General features: G+C 41.7%; 1 protein-coding gene across 1 annotated transcript; it reads left to right on the top strand.

Moving 5' to 3' along the window:
• The first annotated feature begins 863 nt into the window (after window positions 1-863).
• TADA2A (transcriptional adaptor 2A) lies at window positions 864-24,797 on the top strand. The gene is given in 16 exon segments (XM_010287442.1): window positions 864-984; window positions 1,798-1,904; window positions 3,006-3,065; window positions 3,696-3,787; window positions 5,212-5,369; window positions 6,818-6,906; window positions 7,672-7,744; window positions 14,013-14,076; window positions 16,057-16,100; window positions 16,626-16,736; window positions 18,112-18,147; window positions 18,150-18,173; window positions 18,797-18,929; window positions 19,677-19,720; window positions 22,352-22,425; window positions 24,302-24,797. Coding segments are annotated over 16 exon segments (1,320 nt in total). The 5' UTR covers window positions 864-959; the 3' UTR covers window positions 24,488-24,797.
• The last annotated feature ends 2,616 nt before the right edge of the window (window positions 24,798-27,413 follow it).

Below are 27,413 nucleotides of genomic sequence, written 5' to 3'. Positions count from 1 at the left end.
CGGCGGGTTAGTGGTGCACAGGTTCAAGCAGCCCTGTAGATGGGGTTACTGTGGTTTGGAGTTCACAGTGTGAAGCGAGTGCCCAGAGTTGGCTGTGTGGTGACACTTACAGCCACGGGGTAAAAAGTCCAGCCTGGAGGTGCTCTTGGTTGTCTCAGCATCCAAGCAGAGGTGCAGGGATGTGTTGCTGGGTTGGAAGCAGCAGTCATCTGCGTGGAGGGGCTGCACGGCTTCAACGGTGTCGCTGGACACAGCACCATGCCTCCTCATGTGGTGCATGGAGAAGAAAAGTCTAGAAAGAGAAACATGAATTTCAATAAGTGAGAAGCCCAAGCTGTTCCCAGCAAAAATACCTTGTAAAAGTGAGACATGTTAGAGATCCCACAGTGGAAGGCGATTCCCTGATGGGGGACAGCAGTCTAGAACCTCACTGTACAGGTGCTGGTGAATCAGGCCTGTTCATAGGAGCTGCCACACAGTCAGCACTGAAAATGTATTGACATCAGCATGGTAGATTTTTGCACTGTTGTGTCCATGCCACCTTTAACCTGTTCGTTCTCTTACCGGTGCTTCTTGGAGGTGCAAAACACTTTCTTGCACAACACCTGTTCATAACTCTCTGCTCAGCACATACATTCCCACTGAAAGCCGTGGTTCAGGATTGGACTATATCCCCATCACTTCACATCTCTTCTTACGCTGTATCCCATCGCTCTGCATTTGGTTTCTTCTCATACGCAGAAAACAGACGCTCAGACATGCCAAATGGTGCCTGCTACGAAGACTGTTAACAGGCCTTTTGCTTTTCTGTTCAGGACACTCTGGGAGGATCTCATCTGTGAGGGCTGTGTGACACGATACCCTTTTTGGACATACTGGTTGGGGCAAGGCTTACACTGCGGGCTTTTAGGCAAGACGGGTTTTACTCAGAGGAGTGAGAACACCACCAAGGGAGAGGAATGGAGCGCTTGGCCTCCTTCAGTAGTAAGTACCATCAGATGACATCTGGAAAGTGTTTGCCATTGTTCAAAGACATTAGGAGCCGTCTGGGGGAGAGAGACAGAAACCTAGCAATGTTTGGTCCGCAGGGTCACTTCTTTGATCAAATCCTCAGGAGCACAAGTACATGAATGATTCAGTGGGAATTTGGGTCTTTTTTTCTACCTACTTTTTATAGTTGGGCTAGTTCAAATCCATTTACTTGGGAAAAATGTGGCTTATAACTTGACAGTCTACTTCTTTTGACTACTTTGCAATGAACAAAATAAGAAAAATTTGCAGAGCACTGTTTCGTTCCGTGTTCAGCAATCTGAGCAGAGTCTGAGGTCTGGACAGGTTACTGCAACCACAGCAATATGCTTTACAAGCCTGACTTGAGGTACATGGGTGGGAGACTGCAGCTGTCCGTGCAGTGTTCTCCACAAATAAGGCCTTGAGTCTGGTCTTTGGTGCAGAACACGAGCATAGGCACAGGATCAAATCAGGCAGCTAGCGCAGCTCCTGGCATCCCTGCTGAGCTGTACCAGCAGGCTGCCACAGAGAAGATTTTCCTTTGAGTCCGTTGCACAAGCTTGGGTTTAGCCCTCGGTGTATCAGGCTAGTAGGGATGCAGTGCCAACATCTCTCGTGCAACTCTAGCTGAACAAGGAACTTTTAACGGTTATTTGGAGAAGGTGCAGTAGGAAAGAGGTTATATACATTTGATTTCTCTTAAAATTACTGGGCACAAGTGAATTTAGGTGATTGCGAAACCAGTGCCTTGTTTGTTTTGCATGAGATTTACTTTTGGCTTCACAGATGATCCTTTTGATAAGCCTCCATGCCGAGGTTGCTCTTCGTACCTCACAGAGCCCTACGTTAAGTGTGCTGAGTGTGGGCCTCCTCCCTTCCTCCTGTGTTTGCAGGTGAGTGCAAGGATAAAAGCAAAGGCATTAATTTCTTTGAGAAAGTCATCAAAGGCCTGTCCAGTGCCAAGCTGTTCCATAAACACATTAATAACCGGTCTCTGTAAACTTGTATCAACACACTTATTTGCTCAGGGACAGGGAAATGACAAAGAAAATGTTGGAGGCTGAAGAATTGAGGCATGAGCAGCTGGAGGAGATCTTTGTGAAGGCAGCCAAAGCCACCTAAAGACATGCAGTCAGCCTGTGTAACAGAGCATGCCGCTGCATGTCTAGGGGGGTATCATTTCTGTCGGGTTTTTATGGCATGGAAAAGAAAAGCCATCTAGAAACACCCTTTCCCTGTCACCACACGTTGTTTTTTTCCTCCCAATGGAAAAGAAAATGTGGGGAAAGTTTGCAATATTGACAATAATTGTTTGTGACCAGATACAGTTCTTTTAAAATTATGTGTGTGATCTGATAACGACAGAATGTACTGCTAGTTTTATTAAATCAATAAGCTTGCATTATTTATGATGAAAAAATGGCAATAACCTCTAAAACTGAAAAAGGAGCTTAGCCTTGTGCTCAGATATGTACAAAATGCACAAAACCATATTTTGTATATTGGATATATTTTTGTTCATTTACCTGTACTTAAAAAAACCCATAAATTTAACTGTTGAAAATAGCTGCAAACCATGTCGGTGCTTTTTAAACAGAAAACCAAGATTAAAGGGAAACTGTGTTTTCAACACTTAAGAAATGCTCCATGTTCTCTTCTTGGAATGATGAACTTTAAAACATACAACCAAGCTGCTTTCACCTGCCTAACTTTGCGGTAAATACTTAACAGAAAAGTATTTTGATTCACAGGTGTTAGTCTTGGCGCCAAAGACAAGTAAGATACAAAGACAGATTTAACACAGTTTTAACAAAGATTTTTCTACCATTTAATATTTTTTCTAAAATCAGAAAAATTTAATATCTTTTTCAGCATATCGGGTGCCCAGTTTTGGATACCCAGTGGTCAGAGAATAAAAGGAAAGAGGGGACAAGTTAAAATGTTTTCAGGGCAGAAGTAAGAGACTAACATAATGCTAATCTTTTGTTCTACAGTGTTTCACACGAGGATTTGAATACAAGAAACATCAAAGTGATCATACTTATGAGATAATGGTAAATATTCCTTTTAGATAACACCTACTCAGTCTTAAGCTTTCATAACTTCCCAGGAGTTAGACTCTTGCTTACTAATATTACATTGAAAAGTAAAGTGATACAATTCTTTGATGCAGAAGTTTAGAACTATTAAAAAATGGAAAAGTCTTCCTTGAGAGCAGAGAAAAATATCCACCTGGAACATAATGGAATAGTGGAGATACTTAAAGCTGCATTTTTTTATTGTGCCTAGTACATCTCACTGGACTTCCAATTCTTTAACCATGTGAATCAACTTCTGTTTCTCTCTTCTTGTTTTTTCTTCCCCAAAATTAATAACTTTTGAAAGTCTTCAGGAATTTTTATTGTGTTTCATAGCATAACATTGTTGAATTACAGCTGGTAGATACAATATGTAATAGTATGTTCAGAGATCTGTAGTGACAAACTAGTTTTTACTGCAGTTGATGACCCAATGGCCTAAATAATTCAACAGTTATTTGATCAGGTTTCATGGGACACAGTAAAAGTTTAAAACTACCAGTATTATATACTATGTTGTCCTGTAGTTTAGAATGTCTTTACTTCTCATGTGGTGGATTATAACAGAGGATCACAGCAGTTTGATTTGCTTTTTTTCTTCTCTAGACTTCCGATTTCCCTGTCTTGGATCCTAACTGGACAGCTCAAGAGGAAATGGCTCTCCTAGAAGCTGTGATGGACTGTGGATTTGGAAACTGGTGAGAATTTAGGGGTTCAGCCAACTTCAGTGAATGATGGGTAGTTTTTCCTTTCATTTCACTGGATCTTACTGTTGAATAGATTATGTGCACATTGAATGTTCAGTGACTTATTTTGGGTGAGACACTAATTTTCCAGCCAAAGTGGAAGACAGGGGTAGCAGACTGATTTTTGAGATCTGTTAGATATACAAGGAAATTGTTAAAGGCTTCTTGTGAGATGCAGGGCACCTCCAGTGCAGTACAAAGTTCCCTCAGTTCACATTAAATTCACTAGGTTTTGCAGGAGTTCAACTATTGCACAAGATTTTCTGTGCCTCAGTTTACTCCTATGTAAAAACCAACTACAGAATTTCTTCTCTTGTGTGGTTTCAGTCTGCTTACATTTGACTAGCTAGGTAATGTCGTATTTAGGATAGAGCACTGGAAATATTTAGTATTTTTACGTTACGTTCTGTTAAGTTAATTTCTGTAGTTGCTACAGGATTTTTATGCATTTGTAAATAAAGGAGGTCTGTAGTCATGAGTTACCTCTCTTCTCCTTCATGAAAAAATAGCTTTATTAAAAGTATAGGAACTCCAGATTTCACTGAAACCGAACTGAGAGTTCTTATGTGTACACTGCTGTCTTAATTAAGACTGAAAACTGGTTGCAGTTATGCTCTGCAAGTATGCTGTCTAGTACACTTTGCCCTACTTAGCAATACAAGTAATCTTAACTTTTTCCTTGAGCACTTGGCTTTTTTTTAGCCTTTACCAAATAAAGGGAAAACTGACTTTTCTTCCTGGAATCCCTTGCATCCAGTTTTTAGTTTAAGAGAAATGAAAATGGTTGCTGCTGGTGGATTTTTTTTTAAAGTCCTCAACTTACACAGACACTTTATTAAGGCAAAATACTTCATGTTTCTAGTCAACCACTTTTCCAAGAAAGTTTGACAAAGATTTCTAGAATGTGTTTTGTACAACCATTGGTGTTTAAAAAAATCCTGTTTAACATGAAAGGGGAAACCACTATCCAGTTAAAATTGCGAGAGAAACCTGAGAAGCAGAATGCAATTCCAGACTTAGAATTTACTATTACCTGGAGTTAGTAAAATGTATAAAAGCTCTCAAATAACAATAATAAATTTCAAGCATATGAAAGATTTGGTACATTCCATCAGCCAGGGAGTTTCTCATGTAAAGACAGTGAATTGCCTTACTCATGACCACCATAAAAGTGCTCCCTAGCACTGTATAAAACATGTAAGCATTGGCTCAGTGTTAGTATGCAAAATGTGAATTCAGACATCACCACAGATAAGTTCTCTGCACACAATGCACTCAGTCTCTTGTCCAAAATTATCTTCTCTCGCTGGAGAAAGAAAAAAACCCTCAACATTTCTGTGTTCTTCACATTAAGCCTCCCCCTCTCCCCACTTCAGGCAGGACGTAGCCAACCAGATGTGTACAAAATCCAAGGAGGAGTGTGAGAAACATTATATGAAACACTTTATCAACAATCCCTTGTTTGCATCTACGTTACTGAACCTGAAGCAGGCGGAGGAGGCACAGCACAACGAAACAGCCATTCCTTTCCACCGTGAGTATCCTCTGCCTGCTAGCACACGCAGAGAGCTTGCCCGCAAGGTCTCCGCTCCTCCAAAACTGGAACGAGCAGCCTTTGGAGAAAGGCATGCACCGCACATGCAGTTCGTTTTCATTCCCAAAAAGAGAGCTTGTTCTGATGGCTAACTTGAATAATGTTAGTAGCAGGGTTTTCCTCACACTGTGTTGAGTCATTGGTGTATCAAATAAACAAGACTGCCAGTTCAGTGAGAAAAGGGAGGGAGCAGAGCGGCCTGAGACAAAAATCAGGTTCTCGAAAGCAGAAGTTCTGGCATAGCCAGTGGAAATGGGCACTCACAGAAATCACCACGGCAAAAGCCTGGATGTGCATATTCATTTTAGGGACACGCTACCTCAAAGCTACTGCACATGTGGCACGATATAACAGCGTGTCCTTCATGGTAAATACCAGTGTGCGTTCTCGCCCTGATGCTGGGGTGGTTACTTTTCTTGTCCAGAGCCTGCGTAGCAGTGTTAACAGAGAAAGGACTTCTACCTTTAAAACGTTTCGTCTGATTATCCAGTGTGTACCGGGCCTAAGTGCTGATGTGATTTGTCATAAAATCATTCCCTTTAAACTATGCTGATTTCATACCTCTCTCAAACTGCCTTCTAAGAAGAGTATGTATGTTAAATTTCTGCAATTTAACAAATTTTCAGTTTTCCTTACATTTAATGTCTTTAGAGTTCCCCCAGTCTAGCAGCTGTTCCACTATAAAGCTCCCCAGAACGGCGGGGTAAAAAGATTGCTTGGCATCTGGAGGTTTAAATTTCATGATAAAGTGGTTAGAGCTAAAGCAGTAGGAACTAGACAATTTTGGTTCTGTCCCTGGCTATCATTGATTTTTTTATGTGACCTGGGCCAGAACAAATTCTCTGTGCCTGAGCTTGCTTTATCTGTAGCATGGGACTTAAAATGCTTAGCTCCTTCACAAGTCTGTTGTGAGCCTTGGTCCATTATTGTCTGTAAAACACTGAGCTCCTCAGCTGGGAAGCGCTGTAACAATTCGGCGCTGCACAGCTTTAATTGCAGCTCTCTGTAAATGGCACCCAGAAGATGGCAGATTTAACACCCCTGTTGCTATTAACTAAAAGAACTTGCACGCTGAGACCGAGTGATCTGCAGAGGTTTAGCGGGGGCACGCTGAGCTCTGAAATGTAGAGTTTACGTTTTATAACCTGTTTATTACCTTGAATTTCTGTGTTTGACTTTTGAGAGTACTATGAAGATCTCGGATTACTGCATTTTGCTGTGGATGAACTTGGGTCTTTTTCTGAATGTAAAGCTGAATAAAAGCCCAATAAAGATGTTTTTCTTCAACTCATTATTCCCACTTTTCCTGCAAAAGAAACACCTATTTACACATCGTTAAAAAAAGACCCCAAGCCCTACACAACAACTACAAACCTTTATTTTTTCAGCTGCTGATGATCCCCCACGGCCTACTTTTGATTCCTTGCTCTCCAGGGATATGGCTGGGTACATGCCGGCGAGGGCTGACTTTGTTGAGGTAAGGCTCTCTCTTCTCCCATTATTTTAAATTTGCTGCTGAATGCAAGATCAGCAAACGCACACTTGTTTGCCCCTGCCTGTAGGTCTTTACTCTTCATATAAAAAGCATCAGAAGAGAGGACAGGACAGTGATTAAGCCAGGATTTAATTACAGAGGTGGCGCTGCAGGCCTGCGAAGCCTGGGGTCCCTGCCTTTGTGTGCAGGGGCTGTAAGGCATGCTGCTACCACCAGATGTCCAGTAATGAATGGCTTTTATGTAAGCGGACTAGATGATGTGAATTCGATGCTTGGCAAAAGGGGTCAGCTTCAGCATGCTTCTATTTCATTTGCCGTAGAGAAGCACGTATGAGCCTGATCCAAAATCACTTGAAAGACCTGCATTGTTTTCAGTGTTTTTAGCTGTGGGCCCAGGGCCCCAATTCCTGTTGCAAAACAAGATCCTGTACATGAAGTAATGAATTCAGCCATATAGGGGCTTGTTGTTCTTGTAGACTTGAGCAGAATTTCCACCACAGCGTGGAAGTCATGGAGATTACCTGATTAATTCTCATTATCCTATCGCAGCATCCTGTTCCAATTCCAGCCATGGGGGTGCATATTATACATTCCCTAGTTAAAGCTCCCCTGTGATGTATGGTGCTCGAGGACAGAACCTTGTACAACTGTGTATGAGTAACTATCTCTGGTTTCAGTACTTCTGCCTATACTGATAGCGATTTTTTAGTGCTAGTTAGTGACAATTTGTTAATCACCTCTGAACAGGAGTTTGACAACTATGCTGAATGGGATTTGAGAGATATTGATTTTGTAGAAGATGATTCAGACATTTTGCATGGTAAGTCCCATATTTCTGTACATTGTCTGAAAACAACGTTTCAGAGTGCCTACACAGCATTTCATTGGGTCTCTTTTTCTCTATACACTTTTTAAAAAGCGAGCATACATTTTTAATGATCTCACTTCTGTGCGCTGGGATTAAACACTGGCATTTCTATGGTGCTGCTCACTTTCAAATCTCTTTTAAAAGCTCTTAATCAACTGACGTACAAACGGTACTTATATATAGAATAATGCATTTCACTCACTACTGAAATGTCGCCAGTTGTAAAGTAGAACATGACTGAAATCGAATAGTCTCCACCAATAGTAGGCATCTCTTTACAAAAGACACAAATGGTGGTTTATCTAGTATAAGCTTTAGAGAAAGTTTAGCTAAGTAGAAGGAAATTATCTGAGATAGCAGTTTGTCTGGAAACAGGTAGCAGTACATCAGTGTTTGAATAAACAGGCCTACAGGCCTATTAAAAAAGAGAAACATCAGTGCCTTGGTATTACTTCCCCTCCCTGGCTGAAAGATAATTCTTTCCATCTACATAGTGTTTTTGAGCATCATAGTAAGGCACAACTTTTATTCTGATTCAGAAAGAGCAGCACTTTCTTCTCTGTTGCTAATACTCTTTTCCCTACTGTATCTAGTTTCTTAGATCTGCCACTTATTCTAACCTTTGTTAGTTTAGGAAATCTGATATCGGGATAGATACTGATACAGGCAGCAAGGAGGTGTGTAGTTGCAACATAGTGAAACTTCTGCTCTTGAAGTTGTGTGGTTTGTCATGCATTAAACATGCACACTGACTTACAGTAGCATTAGCTGTATGTGACAACTTTTTTATTGTCAAGAGGGTGGTTGTTGTATGAGTCCAATTACTGCTACTGAGTTTCTGTGGGTGTTGCTGCCTTAATAATACCAAATAACAGGAGTTATTAAAATGAAGTTTTAATCTATAGAGAAGAAAAGATCGTACTTCTCCCCACATTTATAAGTACATACGGTGTTTAAAAGTACTGTATTTATGCTTCAGAGCTCTCCCATCTATATCATGCAGTTCTAAGCTAAAGCCTTAGCATGCCTCGGAGACAGACAAATCCTGTTACATACAGACAGTCTTTCCAAACTTAAAAAATCAGTTTGAAACTTACCATTGTACACAGAGTTTTAAGGAATGCAAACTCCCTTGCCTCAAAAAAGGTTGAGAGAGTCACATGTCAGTCTCTCTTCCCTTTTAACATTTATTGAAAGGGGACTGGCTTGTGGATATGTCACGGATTCGTCATGCTATCTCTCTACTGTTTCTTTTTATTACTATTAAAAGATGTATTTTCATGCTTCCATGTCCTCTACTGAGTCCTGGTAAACTGAAAAAGCAAAATAATATCCTAATTCTGTTCATTAATTGATAGCTTAATATTCATTCAAGCTGTTTTATACCAGCACTGTCTTCCATACCCCTCACAACGTCTTCCACTGCCCAGTTCAGCCATTTAAGATATCTCTTGTTTAAGTTCAGTTGTCAATCTGAATGCAAAAATCAGCTTTCCTCATCTCTTCAGAATATCATAAAGCTGTACAGGGCCAGACCCTTTGGTCTGTCTAGCTCAGCGTCCTGTTAGTACCCCATAGCAGATGCACAGGAGAAGAACGTAAGAAAAGCTAAGTATAGGCAGATACTCTTCCTGGCATATCTTCCACATTTCCTGCAGTGGTAAGTTTAGAGACTTCTTGAGCCACAGGTTGTGTTCAGACCATTTTGACCACAGGACCTGTCCTCATGAACTTAGCTAACTACTGTTAGAACTGTATATACTTGTGCTTTTGCACCCATAACATCCTGTGGCAGTGAGTTCCACAATTGAGTTAGGAGTTCTACAATTTAATTATGTGTTGTGTGAAAAAATACTTCCTTCTGTCTGTCAAATCTTTTGCCTGATAATTTCATTGGATGTTCTCTAGTCCATTCTTCAGTTGTCTTCAGTATTTAGTATAGGATGTCAGGCATTTGCCCTGTGAAAACTGTTTGGCAGAGGTTGTGGAGCGTGACTAACTACATTTTCGATCTCTTAGCTCAGGGACTTTGGCAGCTTCCTTCCCACATCTGTCCTAGATCTGCCCACGTGAGAGGGAATGCCTTTAAAAAATGAAGTCCCAGGGTCTAGCCAGCAGTTTTTCTTTTACATGAGGCATCTTGGGCAGAGTAAGAATTATTTTCTAAAAAAACTTCGGAATTAGACCTTTCCCTTCTCTAAGTTAATATTAAAAAGGAAGGAGCCACATCCTCCCTGTCCTGCAGTTTTAAAGATCTCAGATGCTGACTTTGCTTGATTGCTTGAGAATATTTTGCAACCTAATTGTAGGATTTCATACTGTAGAAAATGGCTCAACATTTGGATCTGAAGGCAGGGACAGGCATTTGGAAGATTTAAGAAACCTTTGTACTTTCTAGTTACAGGCAGAGAAGGTTGTGAGGCAGCCCTGGAGGCCCCCGTTCTCCCGATCTGTCCTGCTACTTCCAGGCAGCGGCTCTAACGTGCCTCTCTCCCCAGCCCTGCCCACTGGCAAACTTCTTAAACTAGATCTTACAGAAGTGTCCTTGAAAAGCAGCCCTGTGGCTGTCTTCCACACCTGCTCAAATTTTTCTGGCCAAATAGCAAACTTTTTTTATAAAAGCTAAAGATGTAGAACAGGGTTTTAACACTTTTTATAGCCCAGAGAAGCCCAAATGGGGTCTTGCAGCATAGATTAAGTATCAGGTTTGGGAAAAAATCCTGTTTGTTTTCCTGCCATGCCTTAAACCTCACCAGGTTTAAGATTAATTTTTTAAAACTGCTTTTGTATGCCATTTTCTGAAAGTTACTCAAGCTAGACCCTAAGAGCACACCAACCAGAATAATTTCTATGGTCTCTCTTTTGTTTCACAAGTTACAGATCAGTGTGGCAATGTCTGGGTTGCATGTAACACAGGAATGTTTGATGCTTTCATTGGAACGGAATTCCCCCTTCTTCGCTTTCCTCCACACTGCTCTGCTTTTCTTAAAATTTTGTAAAAATTACTTTATAAAAAGTTCTAGAGCTAATCTACTTGACCTTTCATGATACCATTGCATTTTCCCTGTTACATCTTCCTGTGTCACTCTAAATAGTTCTCAGTATTTCCACAAGAAAGAAGAATGCAATTTAATACAAGGTGGAAAGACTCCCAGGCAGCCTTGTATGGAGGAACCTGCTGATTCACCAGCTCCTCCCACCACACAGGAGGTCACAGGCGTTGTTCAGTCTCTTCTTGATATTAGTGAGATGGTGGAAATTGTATTAAATCTCTCATATTTCAATTTATTGAACTGTTAATTTTTATTCAGCACTTGCAATATAAGAAGTGCATGCAAATATATATTGCAGTTAAAAAAAACCATAATGGACAGATCAAAAGAAACAACTAGTTACAAATCTAATTCATTCCGGAGTGCTTCAATATTTCATGAATTACAAGTTTTCATCAGACTGAATTATAACCTTAGTAATATATCTTTTTCCCAGCTTTTTCTCCCCTTTTCTTCTCATGTAAGTGATTTTTACTTCTAGCACTGGCAAGCAATTGCTGAAACTGCAAGTTTAGAAGTGAGTGGAAATAGACTGCAACTCCGGCTGTACAGTAGCGAGGTTTCATTTTATAAGATACAAGGCAGCCAATGTCCTTCTAAATATGTTTATTCTTTTGTGGAAGTTCCTGACATGCTCTGAAGGCAGATACTCTCTTTGCCTGGGGTCCTGCTTTCCTCTAGAGAGGGTGAATTTGGATTGTAGCCATTAAGTTTGTACCAGCCAAGGCACCCACTGGATACGCAGCCTGTTTACTTTGATTAGTTTGCATTCTTCCCATTATTTGGGCCTTGCATGCCAAACAGAGGTTAGCTACCATGAAACAAAGGTCTCACTCATTAGTGTTCAGAAAAGTTTTGCAGACCAAATGAGGCTGAAGAGGAATGAAAAGCAAACTGTTTTGGACACACTCTTGAGAAACCAAAATATTTTCATTTTTTGGAATGAAGAAAGGAGCCTTGAATTTCTGCTTATCACTGGATCCTTCAAAGCTCCTCTGACCATCTCAAAGAACCTTATCATTTCTGAAAGTGGACACTTTGAACACAGTGTCCGCTTGGATTATCTTAAGCTACCAGTACAAAAAACTGCCTCCCTAGTATAATCCATGGGGAAAAGCACAGGCAAATCATTTTCATTCATACAGCATCTCTTTTCTCATTTCAATGCAGCATGTAACAGTATAGTAGTCTGAGTTATTCATGCATTCCAGATTTTGTAATCAGCTGCTCCTGTGTGAATATGTCTATTAAAAACAAAAGCCCCTCCAAAAGTGCATGTGGCAGCAAATACTAATTTTTCTGTAAGCAGAAGCTCCACTTTTTTTTCTCCATTTGTTCTCATGAATGTTCCTTCCCCTCCCCAGTTCATCATAATTTCTTTCAGAATGTTGTGCACTCAGGTGAAAACATCAAAATGCAGCGGTTATAGGTGCATAATTACTTGTGATATTTATAGAGGTTCTCCAATGCAATTTCTGCATGTACTTATTAAGTTCTGCCCACACAAACCCCAGAAAATAACATGTTAGCTTAGCTTGCAGAGGGCTTAAAAATATAAAAATATTTTCCATAAATTGGCACCGATTCCAACACTTAGTAATATATTTCATTCATGTTTAACTTGCTGCATGTCCCAATTTCCTGTCCCCACATTTAAGCAAGAAGGAGAATTTGCTACCTGTGCTTGTTCTTAAATTAGGAAACTTAAATACCTCCTTATGAAAACACATGATGATTCCTGAACACTCTGGTTTTGCAAGAAATTTGCAAAAAGACGAAAGAGTATTGTACCATCCCTCCTATCTTCATACATAATCTTTTGCTTCTAAGTTAACATTTAATCAGTTTTGTATAAATTGAAGATTTTTTTGCTCATAGAGGATCAGCAAGTGTAAGTCAAAACTGTTGGCTGCTGAGCTGATACGCACAGCCCTTGGGCTTCAGCTGTCCCTGTTTATAGGAAATTTTATTACCCGGAGAACTGCCCAGATGAATTGCCTAGAGGCTGGGGGCTTCCTGCTATTTGCATATAAATACATATTTTAAAATAGACACATAACCACACTTCTTCCTTAATTACATTATTAATTATTTATTGGCAAGTACAATCAATAAACTGCCAGTATCAGTTTTGCTCTTTCCTCGTAACTACAGAGAGAGGAGTGGATTCTGGGTTCTGTCACACTTGGGCCACCCCTGCTCACACAGCACAGTCAGCTCAAAGGAGACGTGCTCTTGCTTAGTTTCAAAGAGCTGCGTGTTGTCTCTACAGGCTGTAAACCCACTGACAAGTCTTAAGTCTCTTCCTTCTGAAAGCATATTGAAGTGATTAACGTAAAGGAAAAAAAGATGACCAAGAAATAAGCCAACTCTATGCTTATTTAATGACCTAGAATTTTTACATTATTTAACAAAATGAGGGAAGGGAAGGGGGTAGGTGTGTCCTTATCTTTTCTTTCAGGAATTTACCAAAAAAGTTTATTAACCTAATGGTTACAGGAAAAAAAAGCTGAAGGATCTCCGAGTGGATCAGCCAGACTGCAGACAGATTTGATTTTGAAAAGGATATGATTTCTAATGAGCATGGCTTTTTCCTGTGCTGCTTCACATTGTTGTGAACTGTTCTCTTTGTTCGTCTGGCAGATTAGATAAGTTTAGTAGTTAACAGGCTAAAATCTTGTAGATGTTTTTAAGAACTGTAGCAAAGGCTACTTTGAATCTTCACAGTTCAGAACTGTGTCTATCTTTTGGAGTTCCTTGTTCTGTGCAAAGAAGCCTTTGTCCAAAGATGATACCTTAGATCCTTAAATCTGATAAATTTGCTTTTCAGGAGAAGGAATACTTAACAATTGCATATATGAAGGAACAAATAAGTGCTAATAGTAAAACAGTCCAAGAAGGAAAAGAGTTCTCGATATCTACCCAGGTTCATATTTACAGGCAGTAATGTACTTGGAAGGAGTAAGCAAAAGAAAGCTTCTACAGGTAGCATGAAAGTCTGCAGAAGGTTAGCCTCTAGTGAGTTAATGCCCGTGTAAAATTGCCACAAGACTTTTAAAACAGCAAAGAGTGACCATTTCAGCTTACCATGAACATAAAGGCTTGAAAATTAGCCTAATACAGTGATTACATATATTCTGTAAATTTTTTTTATTATTATTTTGCAGCTCTGAAGATTGCAGTTGTAGATATCTATCACTCCAGGTTAAAGGAAAGACAGAGAAGAAAAAAGTGAGTTTTCAAGCAATAACTGTTTTTGTTCCTTTACTTCATTACCATGTTTTGGTCCCCAGTGTTGTCCTAATACTAAACATAACTGATTTCCTACAGCATCCTACCAGACAATTCCCATGCATAGAGACCTTCTGCTATGAGATCTGCATGACAGGCTTCATCCTGGGTGCGTGGTTCTCCTGTACGCAGGTTAAGATCAGGCACATGGCTTTAGCAATGGTACCAGCCCAGAAAACACAGATTAAGAGACCCTGATACTTATTTGCACACACAGTTGACAAAGGACCTCTACATATCATCTCTCCTTTAAACTCTCAAAACAAGTCATTAATTGTGGAAAACCTATTTTCCAGTCCTTCTTAGTGCATGAAAGTCATGTACGCAGGGCTCTTCACGTTACTATCCCAAATCCAGTTACCCATAGATAACTAAGCTTCTAGCACACCTTAGGAGATCACATAGCCACTTTTCAGCATGAGAAGCTGAAATACTACCTGGGAAACCAGTCACAGATCCAGGGCTAGGAACCAGAAAAAAACGGCAAATCTCTGTTCTTTTTGTTCCCTGTGTAATGCTGATGGACTGCACATAATTAATTTTCTACTTTAGGGAAAAAAAAAAACCTGCCAGTCTGTGACTAATTGCTAGACCCCCACTTTCTCCATAGAAATGTTTGTATCATTATTTTTAATTCTTAGTGGTCCATAAGTTAGTTTTCCACAATGTGTAATGAAGATAACTATATTGCTGGTGTGAGTTTGAATAATTTATTCAGTTCATTTGACAACTTTTTAGAATGACTCATTCTATTCATTAAATTTAATTTTATTATAACTTTCAAAGAATTTGTTCAATATCTAAAATTATATCTGGCTGTATTACTCACTGCTGGAAGAATTATAAATTTGGAGTAAGACTCCTCCATTCCTTCTCCTCATAACACAGCATAGTTCTGCTGAATGACAGGTAAGACTTGATATGTATTGACCTGGTTCTTTATAATTTATAAATAAAAAATATTTATGTGGTATAATTTCCATGATGATAAATCATGTTGTATTGAAAGAAAGTGTCATAAGACTCAGTTGCATAACTCAAATTGGTGTCAGTTTTTGTAAAGTTTCTACAGCAGGATGGGACAAAAATCTGGAAAATGACATAAAAATGCTGATGTCATTCTCAGAAAGGCTTCTCTACATGGGACAGGAATATTCTTTTATACATACTAAAGAAAATGTAATGGATTTTATAGAGCAAATTCCAACCTGACCTTGACGAGCCCAACTTTGTAGTATCTCTTATCATTTGCAAAAGTCGTGTGTTTATCAAATCGCCACATAGCAATGACCACGTGACATTTGCTGAAAACTGTGACAAATGTATTTGTCATGCACTTGTAAATGCCCTACCTGCCTTTCTACTCTGCTCACTTCCCTTGATCCTGTTAGGAGCATTTCAAACTTGTGAGTTACCTAAATCATTTTCCTCTTTTTAAAATCTAAGCTGTCATGGAAAAATTCCTTCATCCTGCTCCCAGTGGCACAGTTTACAGTCCATCTCTCATCCTTGCTCTAGCAGAAGGACGTTTGTCTCTCTCTGAAGCTGGAAATCGTGCTTCGTGAGACATTCCTTTACCTCCAATTTTGGAAGGACAAGTTATAAGACACTGTAGATGTGAAATCTGTGCCTAAAGAAGCAATTTCAAACATTTAAGGCGATTTTAGCTCCTTTCGTGCTTAGTGCTGTCAGAGTTGGACTAATGCACAGTGCTATCCAAAATTTACCAAAATTTAGCCGTGCTGCATCACGACATCATATTTCTGAGCTAGCCAGCACCAGGGTTATGGAAATTTCATACGTGTTTAGTTTTAGACCCCTCTGATGGTCTAGATCAAATTTTCTTCTGAAGCCTTTGCATTTATGAGGTAATACATGAGTCAATGCCTTTTATTAACACCATTTTGTTCTCAATTACAGAATTATAAGAGATCATGGCCTAATCAACCTCAGAAAATTTCAGAGTGAGTATCAGGTGTAACTGCTTAACCTTGAAATGGCCTCTATTCGGGAAGGAAAACTTTGTATGTTCACTGTTTCCAGTGCACCAGTGTGGTTTATTCATACTGGACCATATTCAGATGGTGTGAATCCCAGCAGATTTCCTGCCCCAACTGTTTCCAGCCGGCTGGCTCTAACTACTCACGGCTCAGTGTTTTAGTTATTGCCTCAGAATTGCTCTTCAGAAGCATTCTGAGCTCCACTCAATGGGGAGAGGGGTGAAGGTGAAATCTAAGCCTTTTAAGTGCATCTCACTAGTCTAAGAAATGATCAAACAACATTTAAATGTCATCCTTTATGCTTTTAGAATTTCAAGGGCTGTATAATTATGTTGCTTTTTACTCCTCAGCAGCTTGTAGTTGTGACACCAAAACAGCCAAAAAGTGTTCCAAATCTGGATCTTGGCTGGTAGGCACTTCAGGGTCAACTGAATTTATTTTCGTCTCACAGTTGGAGTGATACCGTGTGTCACTTTTTTCCCCTTCTAGTTTTGGAAAGGCGATATCCAAAGGAGGTTCAAGACCTTTATGAAACAATGCGACGATTTGCACGAATTCTTGGACCGGTAGAGCATGATAAGTTCATTGAAAGCCATGCATGTAAGTATTTTGAGGATTTTAGCATATATGATGTTCAATAGGCATAATGAGGCATTGCATCACCTACAATCTTTCCTAAATATATGATACTCCTGGAGGGCAGGAGGTTGTTTTTCTCCTCTTCCCCCATTTAACTACCTCAGAAAAACAAGTACGTTTGTGGTTTGATACATTAAATGAGCAGCAAGTGGTTTTTTTCCACTAAACTCTGTCTGAGTTCTTTGTTTGATTTCTCAGCTGACTGAACATTCTGGTCATGTGTTAGCAGTAGTATTTTCTTATCAAAAGACCACTATTCATTTACTGGGAGTCTGTATCACTGAAAGAACAAAATCTCTAGAATTTATGTCTGTACTGAGAGATCAGGAGCTAGCAGCAAATTGTGAATTCTTTGAAAGATACATGTTAAACTATTATATGTGTACATAATTACGTAGTACAGCTGTCATTATGTCCCTTACCTTAAAGGGAGAGGCATTGTTCCACCACTGAATCATCTCGAGTCTTTATGCATAATCATAGCATGCATTTAGTCAAATTCCAGTGCGAGTCATTACATCCTGCTTAATTCTGTGAGTTAAACTGGGAAAATTGTTGCTCATTAGAAGGAACAAAGCATTTAAACAGTTGCAACTATATTTTCAGGACACCCTGTGTGAAATACCAAAAGTATGATCCTGCAAAATCATGAATCCCACATGTGAGTGCTAGTCCTGGAACCCAGTTTTGCTGTTGTAGTGACAACAAAGTCCTCAAGTTAACCTGATAGTCAAGTACACGCGTTATACAGATTTCCTGAGTAGTATGAGTAAACAAATTCGAGACTGTAAATCTCAGCAATGCCTGGAAGCCAGCTGATAAAAGCTATAGGCAGTAAATATCTCTGAGCAAAAGAAACATGATTATTTAATCTTACTGACTGCAGAGAGTTGTCTGCAAGGAAAAATTTTGGAAGGTCCAGTTATGAAAATCATAGTTCAAAGACAATATTAGATGCTATAAGGAGCCTGAATGGAGTAGTTTTTCAAACCTGTTGAAATGCCTTGCAGAAATCCTACATTATTGTTATTTGTCTTGTCCAGGGTATGGCAAAGGAACTGTCAAAGCATGAAGATAAATAACTTTTCTTAGCACACAAACACTAGAAACCAATTTAAATCTGTGATCAAGGAGTGTTAGGACACAGTGAGTTTGAGATCTGATAGAGACTTGTGCAGAGAGGTTAACCCTGTCTGTGGTTCTGTATACTTTATAGCCAAACCATGTAGACAAATAAGAAATAGCAATGTTCCAAGTACACCGCAGTTCACTGCCACCCCCACTGACCCACATTTGTTTTTTGGATTTCCCTTCTGCTTACTCTTGGGGTAAAAAGTGGAATTTGAGCTGCGCAGGGAAATAAAGCGACTACAGGTGCAGGAATCACCAATTTCTGTAGTAAGTACCTCATGCATTATTCAGCCCATTCCCATTCATCAAGGTGTGGAAGGATGATTTTACAACATTTAGGATGTGTTGAATAAAAAGACACTTATTTTTGAGATGTATTAGTCTAGGTCTTTAACTGAACAGGGCTTTAGCAATAATGCTTTAGCCCAGCTGTGCTTTTTTAAAGCTAGTTTGAGCCATCAGCTTGGAGAACTTGCTGTCTAGCAGAGCTCCGCTTTAGTCACCACTTCGCAAAAGATTCAGGACAAAAAAAAAAAAAAAGTCATGGCACAAGGGGTCTCCAGTGCTTTGTCTCGAGACACTTTCACTGGCTATCAACAAGTGTGATATCTGGAGAGAGTCCTAAGACCTCTACATAAATGAAATGGCCTGTTTTATCCTGGAATTGGATCATGGAAGCCCCTTTTGTTTGTTTTTGGCCTGAAGTTAATGGGGGGAGGGGTGCAGGGTGGAATCTAATACCTTCCCATGCCAAGTAGTTGTCATGAGGGAGAATAGCAGAGTCTGGTCCAGAGCTAGAGGACGGTTTTTCACTTACTTCCTAAAGTAGAAAACAGTCTTAAAATTTTGACCAAGGCAGCTGGTGAGAATGTGGTATCTGTTCACCATAGGTGCCAGAACATACGATCACCTGAAGAAGACAAGAGATGAGGAACGCCTAAAGCGCACTATGCTCTCTGAAGTCCTGCAGTACATCCAGGACAGCAGTGCCTGCCAGCAGTGGCTCAGTCGACAAGCCGATATGTACGGTTACAGTAAGACTGTGCATTTTACATACCTACGCTTTAGTCAGAGAGGGGCATCAAACACTTTTTTTTGCTCTGATAACAAAAAATGCGTTCCCGATTTATTATAGTACGAACAGTCTGCAAAATTCAGAAGGGCAAGAAGCTGTGGATACCAGCAATAGTGCTTGTTGAAGTGCAGGCAACAAGGTGACTAGTAAGGGTTCAAAATCTCAGTTTTCTGTATTTTATATTTCAGGAACTTAACTGCTGTTAATAAAGTCATCGAGGGAAGTAAGGTCTTTATGGATATTAATGAGGGTACAGATGAAACTTGAAATATTTCAGATGATTTTAGATGTAGCAGCATTATTAATGTGTAGTCACCCTGCACAAGCACTTTGGTTTAAGGAGCAAGCTGCAATGCAAAGGCAGCGCATCCTGCATGCTACATGGTCTGAGAAGATGATTTGGAATCGCCCCAGTCAGTCTCCACTGAATTTTTTATTGTGTTCCCCACCCCGCCTTTTTTTTTTTTTTTTTAACAGGTTTCACAGACATGGTCTTCAGTCTGGGAGTGCTAAGTGTTTAGAAATGCTGTTGACTTCAGATGAGGGCCTGGGTTATGCAAGTTGACTTGTACAGTTATTAGAAGTTGGGGAAAAAGTAGTTTCAGGACTAAACTACTTTTAGTTTAGCAGGACCAATACATGCAGTTATTCTTAAAAAAACATGAAGGCAATTTGAAAATTTCCTTTCTTTTCAGTGATTCCGGCCTGAGTCCCACAGTACCAGTTCCTTCAAACTCAGGTAACTGATAGATGATGGTCTGTGATGAAAAGCCAACTGTGCATCAGTAATACTGTTCTGACAGACAGCTGGAGAGTGACTCTCTTGCTTTGGTGCAAAAGCCTCAGTCCTCAAGCCTCATGGTTAAGCACTGCTCAAGTCAACATTACCTCAATCTGCAGCTCATTCCACATGCAAATCCTGTACGGTTTTCTGCTGAATTTCTAGATTTTTCTGGCTACAGATGGAAAACCCATCCTAAAGCTACATTAACAAGGCAGGAAAGAAAAGAATTTTCACATGGGAACAAAACTTTATCTTTAAAAGATAAAGCTAATCCAGTTTTTTAATGAAGCTATACAGCACATAGCATAGCAATATGAACCTGACAGAAAGCAGATTTGGAAGGGCAGAGCACCAAAAAACATTTGCCTGCAGAGCAGGCAGTGGTTGCAGCATCAAGCACTCCAGAGTGACAGAACGAAATGATACGGGTTCCCTGTGCAACTTCAATTTTCCTTTTCTATGAATAGGCTTTTATATTCTTTAATTCTATAATCACAGATTACAATTTTTCCACCAAAAGGATTCCTACTTCTTTCAGTCCCCAGTAAGGACAGATTCAGGGGCCAGTCAAGGCCCTGACTTCTATAAAATCCCACCCTCATTTGCTGAGGTCACAGGGTGGAATGGAATGAATGAGGCCAGGATAAAGTTTTCCTATAAGGCTGTTAAATGTTGCCAGCGAAAACGGGCTTCTAGCTCTGTCCCTACATCCAGTTTTTATGCGGATGCTAATAAACCACTTGGACCAAACTTCTCAGAGGTGGCCACTGAGTCTATATGTTCTTCCTCATTTCTGCCAGGAGCCCTGGAAATTTGGGTCAGAATACCAAGCAATTAATCATTGCAGAAGTCAATACGCACTATTTTTTAAACGTGTCTGGTGATAGCTAAGATCTGGTATTTTGGAGAGAAGATAGCATTGTGTATCTCGGGCTGAGCATCCAGAGTCCATGAAATGGGGACAGTATCCCCTCAGTTAGTATGAAGAATTAAATTAATTTTTGACAAGTATTCCGTGGCCAATGAGGGAGAAGAGCCCAAGAGAACATGAATTGTTTTGCCTGTGGAACTCGGACAGCATGCAGTGTTTACAACCTGTATCACATGTTGAACAAAACCCAAACAAAATACCATATAGTTGCTAATTAAGCAAACATCCTGCATACTGAGTAAGGCAAGGATACTGTGGAAAAACTGCCACGTGGCTATGTAATTAAAGGCTGCATCATACTGAATATACAAGGGGGCAAATTAATGTTGCTTAACTTTACTTCTAGATTTTGAGATCCTGACTTTGCAGCCTTAATATGTTTTCCTTAATGTAGGTTGTGTGTGTGTGTTATTTCCTAGGTTTATGAAAGAGTGAAACCAAATTCTGTCATGTCTGATCTTAGCACACTCATTCCAGACTGAAGAAAGAGGGAGCAGTGCTTGGAAATAACTTCCTCTACACCTACCAGAGACTCACTACTCCAGTTTCTTTCCAGTCCCTTAGTTCTCTCTCTGATGGCTCCCCTCACCCAGCCAGGCTCCCATCACCCAGCCAGGCTCCCATCTGTCTCCTACAGATGCACAGGAGAAAGAGACAGCGAGAATCCCCAGCCCCAGAGGTAGGACACAGACAGGGCATGGTCTGGAGCAGCAGCAAGCACAGTCTTTGGGAAACAGAGCTGTGGATTTCCCAAGATCTCATCACTTTTTGCCAAATTTGGGAGGTCCGTCCTGGGATAGAGAGACCTATCTCTAACAGTGCTAACTATGCAACCCACAGCACAGTGGCAACAGACTTTCTAAAAATGTAAAAAAATAACCCTAGCTTTGTTCGGAGCTCTAGAAGTTAAAAAAAAAAAAACAAAACTTTGGAAAAAAAAGAACACAAACCTGCAAGTAGACAGCCTCATGAAAGTTGAAGGCGCACCAGTTAAAGGTCAGCGAAGTTATAAACAATAGTGAAAATGAGAACTATCAGACTACCTTGTGATATTTCTTTCAGTACTGTTTGTCTTAGTAGACAAAAATAAATCCAGAATTGCAGTTGCTTTACAATATCTGCATCGCATTTAAAGGCGTTTAAAGAAAGCTCTGCTTCATGAAGTTATCAATAGTGCCAGAGAAATTGGCTGCTGGTCACACCAATAAATAATCTCAGCATCCTTGCACAGCAGTGGTTTCACACCTGCCGGGGGTTAGTCCTGCACGCTGTGCACACCCAGGCACACCCTTCACACAGCACTGGCCTCCCTGACCCCGGCTGGAAGAGTCGGTTTAGGCAGGAGGTGCAGCCCAGCTTAGCCACGGTCAGCGCCAATTTGACAGAAAGCGATTGTCCTTCAGTTCCTCCTAAAAGCCCATGAGCCAGGGTTAACAGCATGCAAGTATTCACAGTGCTTAGCTATGTTGGTTGCTGAATCATACCTTTTATCAAACCAGTGCAGTTTTTGCACTAAATAACCCTGTCTATAAATGCTTGGATCATACTGGGTTAACATAATGCAGATATAATTGCCTCTGTGATAACACACCTAAAGAACAGCCACCGCCAGACTGCTCAGAGTTCTTCAGTGTTTTCCTTTCTTGTCTCCGCAGGTAGACGGAGTGCCCCGCCACTGAACCTCACAGGTCTCCCAGGGACAGAGAAACTTAATGAGAAGGAGAAGGAGGTGAGGAAAGGAGTGAAAATATAATCTGTATAAAACTTTTATCTTCACAGTGCAGGGTGCTCACACCATCTGCCTCAGGTGCTGTGAATATCACCTCAGCTATATGCCCCGACTACTCTTTCCTGCTCACAAAAATCATTCAGGTTTTCCAGTTGGCTTCTTAATTTCAGTTACTGTACTATACATACAACATAGCTGCAGCAAATTAGCTTATTTAGCAAAGAAAGGCGGAGCACACCAAGGTGCTGTTATGTGCTATTATAACATCCAGAGCGTGACATCCTCTCTTCCTCCGTTGTGAGACTGGGGTGAGCAGAAGGGTTATTTTTTCTTAATGAACATTGGTTTTAAAAATAGCAGAGGATTTAATCGAGGGCTTCACTGGACAGTTCACTGAACCTGAATAGCGGAGCGTTTTCTAGATTATAGATACCTCACAGCCAAACCTCAGCCAGTTATGGTTGTTTTTTCCGTGTAACACTAACGTGAACCATGGAGGCAATAACAGTGTATTGTTCTTTTCATGTTTTTTCCATATTTCTGCTTTACAGTACATATACCAAACTTTTTGTATGCGTGTGTGGCAGAGAATGGAATCTGCCTTTCTTTAAGCCGTGGGTTGTTAGCTCAGGCTGGGGTTGCAGTCTGCAGTCCATATAGAGTGCTCTTGCGCAGCCTGAAGCGCTCAGAGGCACGAGGAAGGCTCAACAGAGCAGACAGAAGTGGGACTGCAGCCCACGCGGAGACCCCCAGGAGAGGTAAACAGCGCAGCAAGGGGCCTGCTGTGTAGTCATGGCTCAGTTTCTTCTGCAGCCCAGTATAGGCCTGCCCTCTAATTCAGTGAAAGGCAACACTGGAAAACTATTGAAATGAAAGATCTTTGGGTTTTTTCAATAGAAATTAATCTGTCCTTAGATTGTTCACAAGGCAGATTTCAGCGTATGTGAAACGCAGATGTATTGCAGACTTGTCCCTCTGTGTGGAAGCTGTTTCCCCTTCACTGGGGATGGCGGCATTGAAAATCAGATCACAGATTCGCCATGGAACATGGCATTTCTGGCTCCATTCAGCATATAAATAATTGTGACTGGGACATTAATTTATGTGGGGAATCCGATTTCCTCGTCAGCTGAGACATAAAGTCTGAGTTCCTCCGAATTCCACAATTTCCTATCAATGAGGAACAATCATTAAGCATTTCCTTATTAAAAGGAAGCGGCCGCCAGTATCTCCATTGGGAGCGATACAGCGCACCGTCTAGAAGGCGGCTGGTATTTGGAAGCTGAGTAGGAGCATTGCAACCTAACAGCGGAGCGCCGGGGCTTTTGAAAGCAATTCCTTTTACCAAACAAACTTCCACGCACGCCAATGCCCTCCCTGCACGGTTTCCGTCCTAGACTTCCGGAGGGGGCAGGTGTTGTGTGCGTAGCTGTTTTTGTAGAAAGGTATTAAAGACTTAGTCTGCAGGGGATTAATAGACAGATGCCCTCCCTGGCTCTCGTCCAGCATGCTGAATTGCTGGTTGCAAGTCTCTTTGGCATGTGTACTTCCCTTGGTTTGTAAAGAACAACGCCCACACAGGACACACTCATAGTTATGCTCCTGTGAGCTGAGAGCTTGCTTTCATCCTCCTAGTTTATTTTTTAGTCAGGAATGTTTTTGAATACAGCAGCCAGAAAGCTCCTCCCCTCCCTACCTGTGGATCGAAACAGCTCATAATGCAATTACTGTATGCCTCCCCCATACAAAAAAAAAAAAACCCACATTTAAAATGTTTTCAGAAAAATACTCACAATGTTACTCCCCCAACAGGGCTCACAGAATGAAAGAGCATGACAAGTGTTAGTGTTTATTAACGTCACCTTTTGTCTTCCAGCTCTGTCAGATGGTGAGGTTGGTCCCTGGAGCCTATTTAGAATATAAAGCTGCTTTAGTGAACGAGTGTAACAAACAAGGAGGCCTGAGACTAGCGCAGGCTAGAGCACTCATCAAGATCGATGTGAACAAAACCAGGAAAATCTATGACTTCCTTATCAGAGAAGGGTACATCACGAAAGCCTGAGGACAGACATCAGCGCTTTGGCTGGAGCAGACAGATGTGGAGAAGCTTTGAAGTCACTTTGACTGCACTGAAAGATTTTAACAGTGTTGAATGAAGGACATTTCCTTTTGTTTAAAATCTTTTGGGGCTTTTTTTTTTTAAAAAAAAACAAGTAGGGAGCTTTGTTAAATTGTATGAATACTGACATCTCTTTGTCTGGTTTCCTTTTGACTCTGCTGTTTAACACTGCTGTTGTCAGAATTAGGCTGCCGCGTACCGCTGGAAAGAATCATATGCCATATAAGCTAATCTTAAATGTGAATGGGCATTCATTTCTAACACCTCTTGTAACTAAAAAGAGAATCATGGTACTGTTATTCTGACAGTGACACAGAATAAGGACAGGAGAGCAGCACGTAATGAGACACGCTTTGACTTTGCGCGAGTACGGCGTTATAGAAATGCAGTCCCCTCCCTTCGTGTACTCCTTCCTAAAACAGTGTCAGCTTTCAAAGGAGAGAGCACATGCCCGAGGGTATAAAAATAGAACTTGCAGTGGTCCAGCCTTTTTAACTTAATTGTGATAAAGGATGGGAAAGGACGTTGCAGGGAAGCTCCTCAACAGTTGTTGCTTTTATGTGATATTAGCACATATCACAGTGTGAGAGCACTGTACAAACCAGTAAGCTTCATCTGCTCCCTACTTGATTTGTGACTGTCAAGTTATATATAATCCCTCAGTTTAAGTCTTCGTTGCTCCGGCTCGTTGGAAAGGCTGGATGTTACAACCAGAGCAGCCTTTCGGAACATAAATAAAAAGCTGCTCAGTACCCTGATGTTCTCCCTCACAAAAGATAACAAGCGAAGAGCACGGCAGACGGCCCAGAGCACGCGCTTCAGCCCTCCCTGCCCTCCTGTACGCGGGGCCCACTCTTCTCAGCTTACCGCATGAGCGGCGACGTACCCAGCTGACCAGCAAAGCGATGCTAAGGTGCAGCAAGTTACTACGCGCACACACACCACCCTGTCACATCAGCCGGTCCACTGTACGACTTCAGTACAAAACATTTGTACTTGAAAATACAACTGGATGATGAAGATGGTTCTTTTCAGATGCAGCTTGGCATGGTTCACCAGACAGTAAACTCTTTATCAAACAGCTTCCATTCCTAAGGCTGAAATAACGTATGTTACCAAACAGCCAGGGCAGGTGGGATGGTGGGTGCTCTCAAGTTTGGGATCTCGTGTGAAAACTGAGCTACAACTATACTGATACCTATTTAAGGTGTTTAGGTTTGGGATTCCCCCCCCCCCGAGAGTAATTATCCTGTGTGCCTGAGGTGCCATTGAATGTGAAGTGTTTTGGTTTGTAATAAAATCAAAATTACTTGAAACAATCTTAAATCTGCGTTCCTGGACTCCAAGTGAGACTGTAAAGGTCATGCAACTGCCTGTATCTATATCCATCAGCTTCTCACCATGAGCGAGGAGAGATAAATGCACAACAGTGGCTGTATGGATGCAACCACTAAATTACCTAGAAAATATTACTGTTTAAAGAAAAGCGGCAGTAATAAATTACATGTTGAGGATTAAGGTCTGTAGAAATTGAGACTGGGAATGCCAAGGGAAGGGATGTAAAGCTGTAAATCCTGGGGAATGTTTTTCCCGGTTGTCTTTTAACGTTAAACAGAAAAAACACCTTCCCTCTTGCCTGGTCTCCTATGCCACGACACGTACAAAAAAGCAGTATGTGAGCCAAATACACGGGTACCTGCTGCGACCATCCTGAGAGCAGTGACACCCCCACCCAGCAAACTCAAGTGATGTCCCTTTGCCCCGAAGGGACCCGAACAGGAGCGTGAATGTGACCTGCTTTGACCAAACACAGAACTACCCGAACCTGAGCTGTTGCCGAGCCCTGTGCTTTGGGCAGTGCTAAATAATTTGGCCGTCTAGAAAATGCCGGGAAGAAAAGATCTCTGGAAAAGCAAACCTGTGATGCTAGAGCCGGCCAGGAGGGGAACCAGAAAAGAGACTTTTCCAAGGTAAGCAGGAGAGCGCGAGGCAGCGGGGCTGGGATGTTTCCCTCGCGTAGCATCAAAGTACAAAACCAAGAGGTTTTCCCCTTTCACAGGGCACGTCGCCGGCAGGGAGGGTGACGGGCTCCGGCGTGCCTGTGCCGGGCACAGTGCCTCTTTGCTGCTCCCGTTACCTTTACGGGCCAGGCTCTGACGCCGTGTACTGCGGCGCTGCAGAAAGGCGGCCAGAAAAGTGGCATCAGGAAAAGGCTGTTGGGTTAAAAAGCTCCACCTGTGCCTGCGCCGGGCTCGGGGGTGAGATGGGGACCAGGGGCCGGGGGAGGCACGCGGGGGCTGGCCAGTGTCATGGCCATGGCCACGGCCACCCCACCAAGGCAGGACCGTCCCGCTGCTGCTTACACCCGCGGTCTGAGGGCAGGCGAGCGATCAGCCGCCGGAGACGCACCGCCGGCAGGATTTTGGGTACAAATCTAATTTTTTAGCCGCTTGGAACACCGGCTGCGGCCGGACTGGCCGACGGGGGGGAGGCAGGACGGGGACCTCCTCACCCGAGAGCTTTCAAACCACTTCCAACAAATAAAACCCAACGAACAGACGAGCGAAACCCACCCAAACGGTGCCAGCTGAGCCCGAGCCCGTCTGCTCGGAAGCTTTAAAGCAGAGCAGGCTTTCTGCAGGAGGGTCCTCCAGGGCACGAGGGCTCAAGCCAATGCCAACGGATCCCTGCCCCTTCGGTGACAAACGCCGCCGGCGCTTCCTCCCCTCCGGGCTCTCGCGAGCGCCATTAAGCAGAGGGAAGAAAAGCCGGTGCTCGGGCACAGGGCAGCCCCTCTCCCCATCGTTCCTGTCCCCCTCCTCCCAGCCGCCTGCGCACTGCTATGGCCCCTCTGAACCATTTCCCGACG

The sequence above is a fragment of the Phaethon lepturus genome, unplaced genomic scaffold (assembly GCF_000687285.1).
Source record: "Phaethon lepturus isolate BGI_N335 unplaced genomic scaffold, ASM68728v1 scaffold36365, whole genome shotgun sequence".
NCBI lineage: Eukaryota > Metazoa > Chordata > Aves > Phaethontiformes > Phaethontidae > Phaethon > Phaethon lepturus.
Note: the sequence above shows the minus strand (reverse complement) of the source record. Positions and strands in the feature narration are given on the sequence as shown.